We start from the raw sequence: 9,385 nt of genomic DNA on the forward strand, positions 1-9,385 counted from the left end.
AATTCGGGTGAACTCCCGCTTTAATGTCGTAAAACCTTATACAAAATTTCCAATCAATAATGAATCGCTACTAAGCACTACATATCCCAGGCATGGTACAATAAATGCATACCACACACGGAGGCTTATGCGCATATCTGGATGTAGACCATATAATTCAGGTTCCACTACACCATCATGGATAGTTCTACATGTTTTGCGACCTAGTCGCTTCTTCAGGAGCCTATATGGTGTGTTAGTATTAAAATGCAATTATTAATATGCTTGCTCTAGTGCGGAGAGCATTCATAATATATTGCTGTGGAACTCTTGGGTCTCTCTATCTCAAGGATAGGGGTTATTAGGTCTCAAATAGGGTAGCCAGTAGCCTGCTTAACCCGTATCCAAAGTCTACTACTTGTAGGTTCCCATAGAGGTGCTCTGGGGAAAGGACAGGTGTTCCTGCCGCGATCCCTGTGGACATCCTCTGGAAAAGAAGGAATGCCAACAGTACTCTCAAGAGGACAACCCACATTGTGACGTGCTACCTGCTTCTGTATGGAATTGTGTGGAAGTTGGTCCTCTGAGTCTTTTGACAACTGGGTGGGAACATTTTACCACTTACCAGGAAGTGTATACAGCCAGAACAACCAGTAGGCTGATTAGAAAAAGCAGATTAGGAAAAACCAGCCAATCAGAGGCTCCCAATCCAAGTCCTAAAGTTTAACTAATCCTGTAGAGCAGGGGTAGGAAAACTTCAACTACAAGTTTCACCATGCCTCTGCTTTTGGGAGTCAGGTTTGTGGCTGTTGGAGGCTTGCAATGCTACAAGGGACTTGCAGTTATGCAAAAGCTGGAGGGCCAAACTTTAGCCACCCCTGCTGTATATTTTTATTATGATAAGATTTCAATTCTTCATACCCCTACTATAAATGATGTTAAGTCGATATTAGAACAGCTTCAATTTCAAGAAATTGTGAATCTGGAGCTCGCACATAAGGTCTTTTAAGGCTGGTCATACATTATATAATTTTCCTTTAGGATTTACCAAAACCACATAATATGAGGTCAAACCTAAACACTTTGAATTTGTATGCAATCAGGCAGGTCCTCACACTACGTAGTTGAAGGTAAATCTAAAGGATATTGAACAAGCAAAATTATATAATGTATGGCCAGCTTAAGTCAGAAATTCTTCAAGAAAAGCCATAAAAGTGGAGTCAAAGGTAATAAGCCGCGTCAAGTCCTGGCATAATAACTGTCTTCTTCCAATGCATTGCATCTTCTCTCTTTGGCCACAAGGTGACCAATAAAGGTGCAACCCCTGTGTGCATGTGCCACAGGGAGTGTAAACAAGCCCCTTTTGGCTAAAGAGACATAAAAGTCTTTTAGATATACAGCTTTTTTTGTGTGTGCAGAGGATAGTTTAGTGGTGTCCTTACAATTTGCTTGCCCTACAGGTTTTTCAAGTCTGGAAATAATTGAGAAGAGTTAATTGAACTGCTCCAGGGGAATTTTTTTAGTGCCGGATGCACCTGTGAAATGAGCCCCCAAAGACTTATATACGTACTCTGAGGCCCCGTACACACATCCGAGAAACTCGACGGACAAAACACATAGTTTTGCTCGTCGAGTTACTTGTGAAGCCGCCGAGGATCTCGGCGAGCCAACTTTTCCCATTGACTAACGGGGAAATAGAGAACATGTTCTCTTTTTGGCCCGACGAGATCCTCGTCGGTTTCCTCTGGGAAAAGTGTACACACGACCGGTTTTCTCAGCAGAATACGTCTCCCATCGAGTTTCTGGCTGAATTCTGCCGAGATACTCGGTCGTGTGTACGGGGCCTGAGACTAGAGATACTTGGTGTACAGCTCTATTAACATCTATTGGGGTTCACAGTGCAGAAGTATGGCCCCATAGAAAGGTACCTCCAGTATGGAAGAATACATTTTGGCCCAAAAGAAAAACCAGGGGAGGCTGCAGCGGTCTTGGAACGGTATGCAAAGGTAACTAGGTAAGATGTTCTGGGTCAATCCATGTTAGGAGAATGGACTAGTGGATTTTGTTTACTTGTTTGAAGGATAAAAAAAGAATAAAGATGACCGTCCTGTAACATGTATCTTTAAGAGCAGTTGCCATATTCTTCTCCTGACAGGTTTCTTTCAACTTACTACTACAGGCTTGTTCTAGCTGGCACTCTTCCCACCAGTCTAGATGGACCTGCCCAGTAAATAATTCATGGGAGCTTACATTGCTCAACATCAACTTTATTCCATATATTATTTCAGCTGGGTTAGCAGATAATTTCTCCCGTCAGGGTTCTGTCATCCGTTGCCAATAACTGGATTTGAATCACTGTAATTGTTTGCCTTAAAAGGCCCCCTTTACACCAGTGGACCAATCAGGTCCGCCTGTTCGTTTTTCAGGTAGATCTGTATGGAATGTTCTCTATGGAGCAGCAGCAGACACCTGTCCACTGACACCCACCGGCACCAATAATATTTGGTCCACTAAAAAAAAAGATGGATGGGGATTTCTCCCCATCCGTCTGGCGAATTGACCACCCCATAGAGAACAGCAGGCTGTGTCCATGTCTACTCTGAATAGTGGAGTGGACATGGACCTGTCATCCATCTGCTCAGTGGAGAGATTCCAGGCTGATCAGGCAGATTCGCTGGACGGAGTCCACTCTGTCTGAAAGGGGCCTTATAGTTATCAATGGGGGGGATATAATTACGGGAAACCTGACAACTGTCAAATTTGGCATTTTCCCTCACTTAGTTGAGATTTTATTATACTTTCTGTTATATCTCCAGAGAAATTGCAAAGTAAAGACACAGACAACCATATTAACCCAAGAATGGTTGAGACCTTCCCCACTCTATAAAGAAAACGATTTCAGCTAAAATTCCACTTTAACATCCTTGGTTTAATGTACATGTTTAGGTTTCAACAATAAATGTAACAGCACTCCACCGATCTGAAGGTCCTTACTTGCCACCTCTTGCACTGTCAATGTCCGGCTGATCAAAATCTATTGCCTAGATGCCCACACCTGCAACCTAACATCACATACAGTAGACTTGAATGGGATGCTGTTTCTGCTATACAAGAAAGTAGAGCTGCACGATTATTCATTAAAGAATCAAGCCTCCTCCCGATCTTAAAAAAAGCATTTCCTCAATTCACTGCAGAGAGTTCTTTGCTCAAACTGACAGCTGTCAAAAAAAACAAACAGGCAGCCTGCCAAGTTTCTTACAACATCACTTAGGCGGCGACAAAGAGAAACATTGTAAACATATTAGATCACACTATACAAAAAAAAAATACAAAAAAATTGGGCTAACTTTAGGTTATTTTTTTTATTAATTGAAGAGTATTTTTTTTCCAAAAAGTTGCGTTTGAAAGACCGCTACGCAAATACAGTGCAAATGTTTAGAGGTTCCAAGTAATTTTCTAGCAAAAAATACAGATTTAAATATTGTAAGAAACAAGTGTCAGAAAAGGGTTAAACTGACCTCATTTACAGACCACAGTTCATTCCTTTGATCCAAGAACGAAAAGTTACAATGTTTATAGTTATCTACTTTGCAGGCAGCCGTTTTTTTTTCTTCTTTTGACAACTGAGTGAGCAGAGAATTTTCTGAATAGAGATTGTGAGGGGGGTTGAATCGAGATCACGATTTTTTTTAACGATTAATCGTGCAGCTCTATACACCAGTAGATTTTCAAACAAAGATTCGTATGAACAGTCAGGCCTCGTACACACGACCGAGTTTCTCGGCAAAAACCAGAAACTTGCTGGGAGATATTTTTTGCCGAGGAAACCGGTCGTGTGTACATTTTCGTCGAGGAAACTGTCGAGAAACTCGACGAGCCAAAAAGAGAGCAAGTTCTCTATTTCCTCGACGGGAATGGAGAAACTTGCCTTATCGAGTTCCTCGACAGCCTGACAAGGAACTCGACGAGGAAAACAATGTGTTTCGCCCGTCGAGTTCCTCGGTCGTGTGTACGAGGCTTCATACAAAAATTCTACATTCGATCACTTGGAAAATGTGGTTTGATTTTGGAGTGATTGTAATCTCCCGAGCGAAAAACCTCATGTTAGAAAGAAGTTTGTTCGAGAAAAAATTTCCATCCTGCTCCTTGGAATTTTCTCCTCACCATGGTCAAAAAAAGAACGTTGTTTTGACCGCAGTAATAATTAGAAAATTGAACAAATGTTCTACTGGTCTATGGCCATCTTTATGCATACATCCAACAATGGAGGAGCAGGAAGTGACCTCAAAAGGGAAATGCTGGCACAAAAAAACAAAAAAACCTCCAAAAACGCATTAAAACAGGTTAAAACGCATATGTGGAAACACACACACTGAAAGCAAGGATTGTGGTGTGATTTTTTTTTTTACCTGCTCTGTAAATAAGTATAAATCGTGATAAAAAGCAAAGAACGTTAAAAGACATAAAAAGTTTCAAAACTACCCAGAACTTTCTGGCTTCCTAACCTCAGTATGTAAAAGTTTGCACAGCTGTAACATGTATCACTCCTAATAGAAAGGAAAGTATTTCAGTGTGACTATGCCTCTTTACAATTGAACTCTCCCTGGGGGGCAAAGGGGGGGGGGGGTTATGCCTCCTTCTCCTTCCTGGACACATCTGTACGGTCACTTGAGTGAAACACAGCAGGAGTTGATGTGTGTAAATTGCATTCCCTACATTTAAATTAACATATTACACATGAATGCCATCAGCTGAATACATCATTACAGTATGCAACAAGAAACAAAAACCTCGACACTACAGTGTACTCGATCCTTAGATCCAATCAACATAACACAAGTCCTACTGAAGAGGTTTCCCGGTGTAACATTTTTAAACGCAATGCACTAGAAGTTTTACATTCTTCATTAAGGCGGCGAAAAAATCAAATCAAACTGCTGCCAACCTCTGCGCCATCTACATGGAGTTGGTATATAAAAAAAAAATCCAAAACACTTCCTCCATAAAACCAAAACCACTACAATAGCGCGTTTTACTCCACAAAAGTGGCGTCATGTAATTAAAAAGGATGGAAACCGTTAAGGCATCTCCTCCTTGTAAACTTTCATTTGTTTCAGCAACAATAAAATGTCTAATAAAAACAAAGTAAATACTTTCTTTTTGTATTAGTAAAAGAAACAATGTATACTTTGATGTGTTAGAAATGAAGAAAAATAAAACAAAACGTTCAGGCACAAGCATTGCTTGCACTGATTTTTTTTTTTTTTTTAAATAACAAAATGTTACAAATTAGAAATGGAAACCTGAAGCTTAGGGAAATGTAATTTTGTGACAGGAGAATAATTACACAGCTGTAGATCTGTGCAGCACAGAACAAAATGCTCTCCAGCCGAAGGTTTTGGGTTACACTACCAAGGTGTGGTAAGAATTCGCTTGACAAATTGCTATATTGCTGGGTTGAGTCTGCGCACACTTTTTTTTTTTCTCTTTTAGCTGCTCAAAAAGACCCACAAGCTCTTGGTGTGGAGTTATAATACAATGAGTAACACCAAAAAGTCAGACTGTCAAGGACACCAGAGCTTTTGAAGGCGCTGAAAAAAAAAATCCACTCAAACATTAACAAGACTGGATAATAACAGCTTATGGAAAGTCTTACTTCATTCTTATGGACTAAACAACCAGCATCATACCACATAACTAGCTTATTCATAGGCTCTTTGTGATTAAACAATAAACTCTTGATTACCACCAGTATGTGATAAGATTGCAGATCTGCAGGTCCTGAGTGGAACATGAACATAATAAAATATTACAAGATAGTACAGTTATGGGTCACCTAAAACTCCAAGGGTGGGCCACTGTTCCTTCCACTGACACCAATGATGGGGCACTACTATTCCTTCCACTGACACCAAGGATGGGGAACCAACTAGTTCTTCCACTGACACCAAGGGTGGGAACTACTTGTTCTTCCACTGACACCAAGGGTGGGAACTACTTGTTCTTCCACTGACACCATGGATAGGAACTACTAGTTCTTCCACTGACACCAAGGATGGGAACTACTTGTTCCTCCACTAACACCAAGGATGGGAACTACTTGTTCTTCCACTGACACCAAGGATGGGAACTACTTGTTCTTCCACTGCCACCAAGGATGTGAACTACTAGTTCTTCCACTGACACCAAGGATGTGAACTACTAGTTCTTCCAATGACACCAAGGATGGGAACACATAGTTCTTCCACTGACACCAAGGATGGGCCACTGTTCCTTCCACTGGCACCAGACTGTTCCTTTCACTGGCACCAAGGATGGGCCACTGTTCCTTCCACTGGCACCAAGGATGGGCCACTGTTCCTCAGACTGACACCAACTATTTCTCCTCCTAATATCAAAGATTGGGCATTGTTTACTCCCACGGGGCACAGTCTGACCCAGGGTAGAAAGTCTCATAATAAATACAAGATACTATGGGTCACTTAAACTTTTGAATGCCACCAGTATGTACTAAGAAGTACAGATAGGCCCAGGGTAGAAAGCCTCATAATAAACCCAAGACAGTATGGGTCACTTAAACTTTTGAATGCCACCAGTAAGTAATAAAAAATGTAGATAGATCCTGAGCAACATAAGCCATATAAAACACATTACAAGTTAGTACAGTTAGTACAGTTATGGGTCACCTAAGAATATCACTAACTTTCTCAAAAGATAACCTGCTTTATTTTACATCCACTAAACAATTAGGACAAAACAACTAAAGCAACCTTGTATTCATTAAAAAGGCCCATATTTACAGGAATTATGTAGGACAGCAGTACACAAAATGCAATACGGAATAAAGCACAAATCTTCAAAGATTCTTAGTGGGTGGGAACTTCCATCTGAGCTGCTATGGGGTTCTGCACATGACTGCCCTTCACACAATACAGGTTTGTTATACACAGAGCTTTGATGGTAATTGCACATTTGAAATGAGCCATTGTCACCCACTATGACCAGGTATTTTGTGACTACAAATGTACACAATGGCCATAGGAAGAGGGCCTGGAGCTATTTGGGAACTCCAATAGACCTGCAACTAAGAAATTAAAGGGAAGACCATTCAGAATAATTGAACATTGACTGTCACTAAGGCTAGGAAGCTACAATCTTTTACTTCTAGGTCGTTATCACATGATACCTCATACACTTTCCAATGTCCAAGCATGACAATAGAAAGTTATACTACCAAACATATATACACGCTCAGACATCAACATGTACATTTCCAAGTCAGCTAATAGAAATGGCTATACTCATCTATGTATATGTATATTTCCAAGACTGGAAATGGTTACACCACCAACATTTGTACCTTCATTAGACATCTATATGTATACCTCCAAGACGGACAATGAGAACAGCTACACTGCCAACATGTGTACCTTTGTTAGATGTCTAATTGCGTATTTCCAAGACTGATAATAGAACATTTGTACCCTCAAAACATCTATATGTAGGTCTTAAAGACCAACCATGGAAAGTGGTTAAACTACCAACATATATACCTTTATTAGATGTCTAATTGCTTATTTCCAAGACTGATAATGGAACACATGTACCCTCAAAACATCTTCTATATGTAGGTCTCGAAGACCAACCATGGAAAATGGTTAAACTACCAACATCTGTACCTTTATTATGAATAATTATATACACACACACACACACACACACACACACACACACTTCCAAGAAGGACAATGGGAATGGCTATACTACCAACATATGAACCTCTATTACACAGGACTGACACTGGGATATGGCAACGTTTCCAACATCTGTACCTTCATTAGACATCTATATTCGTATTTCCAGGATGGACAATGTGAGATGGCTAATTGACCAACATTTGAACTTTCACTAGAAATCTATACGCACATATATCCAAGATAGAAATTGGGAAAGGCTATACTATCAACATTTGTACCTTCAAACATCGATATATATATATATATATATATATATATATATATATATATATATATATATATATATATATATATATATATATATTTCCAAGACCACCCATGGAGTTATATTACCAACATCTGTCCAATCACTAGATGTCTACATGTCTTTTTCCATGACTGACAACGGAAATGACTATACTGTACTACCAACATATGTATCATTATTAGACAAGACTGGAATATGGCCAAGTTACCAACATATGTACATTCAGTAGACATGGTATTTCCAAGATGTACAATGGTTATATTACCAACATTTGTACCTTGCCTAGACTTATCCAAGGCTGCCAACATGTGGACCTCTATCATCTCTTCCTTTCACCCCCATATGGCTCACCATGTGTACATAGTGATCTGTTTATCAGAGATGTACCCACATGGGTCACCCCACAGACACAGTGTCCGATCTTCCATACTCATGGAGTAGACCCGTGCCCCCCTCCTTTTATACTACAACCTCTCCATGAAATGTCCAGCTATACTTACAGTTGCACAGCCCTTCCAGGCAGCCGATCGGGCACCATATGTAGATCTCCACGACTACAATCCAGCAGATCTCCCAGACACCGACATGGGGGCGGACAGGACCCCCGATCAGCGATCAGGCCGAACGCAAAGCTCTGGCAGCCCAGCAAAGCCGCGACCACTACTAATAGCGCCATTCTCCGCCTCCTGGGTCCCGGCACGGTGAAATCCAGCTCTAGTAGGCAGCAGTCGTTCCCCCGGGCCGGGATCCTTGCATACCTTGCACACTCAGCCACTCAACTCCTCCAAATCCGAGCGCACAAAACTCCAACTCCGCTCTGCAAACTTTCCCTCTCCTGTACCCCTGGCTCGGCAGGGAAGGGTGCTGGGCTCTCCTCCGATTGGTCAACGCAGCCCCCCTCACGTGATGAAAACAAGTCAGTGCTGTGGGGGGATGGGGAGAGGGAAGAGATTACAGCCCTCCACATCACACCTCTCCATCACAAGAGGACACAGATCGCCAATGATAAGCCATCAAGTGGTGTGACCGTGTGCTCTCCCTCACCCTGGAGGACAACTATTATCTACATATCATAAAACATGCTGCTTTACTATTTATATTTGTGTCTTTATATTATGTTTACTATTTATCTTAAAAATGACACAATTTTATGATGTTTTGCTTTTCTATTTATATTAAATTTTACACTATTTTATGTTTTATTGCTTTTCTATTTATATTACATTGTACACTATTTTATGTTTTATTGCTTTTCTATTTATATTACATTTTACACTATTTTATGTTTTATTGCTTTTCTATTTATATTACATTTTACACTATTTTGTTTTCAATTTCGTTTCTGTTAAATATATAAATACTTTACAAAATACAAATACATATACATTCATATATTTAATAT

The 9,385-nt window shown here is 40.4% G+C and overlaps 1 protein-coding gene across 1 annotated transcript in view; it reads right to left on the bottom strand.

Annotated features, from left to right (window-relative positions):
- The window catches only part of LRIG3 (leucine rich repeats and immunoglobulin like domains 3), a 42,289-nt gene extending 33,284 nt beyond the window's left edge, over positions 1-9,005 (bottom strand). Inside the window, exon 1 of the mRNA XM_040343922.1 lies at positions 8,484-9,005. Within this exon, the coding sequence (XP_040199856.1) occupies positions 8,484-8,659 (176 nt within the window). The 5' untranslated portion in view covers positions 8,660-9,005. The remainder of the gene's footprint in view (positions 1-8,483) is intronic.
- Between the last annotated feature and the right edge of the window lie 380 nt (positions 9,006-9,385).

Source organism: Rana temporaria, chromosome 3 (assembly GCF_905171775.1).
Source record: "Rana temporaria chromosome 3, aRanTem1.1, whole genome shotgun sequence".
NCBI classification, from domain to species: domain Eukaryota; kingdom Metazoa; phylum Chordata; class Amphibia; order Anura; family Ranidae; genus Rana; species Rana temporaria.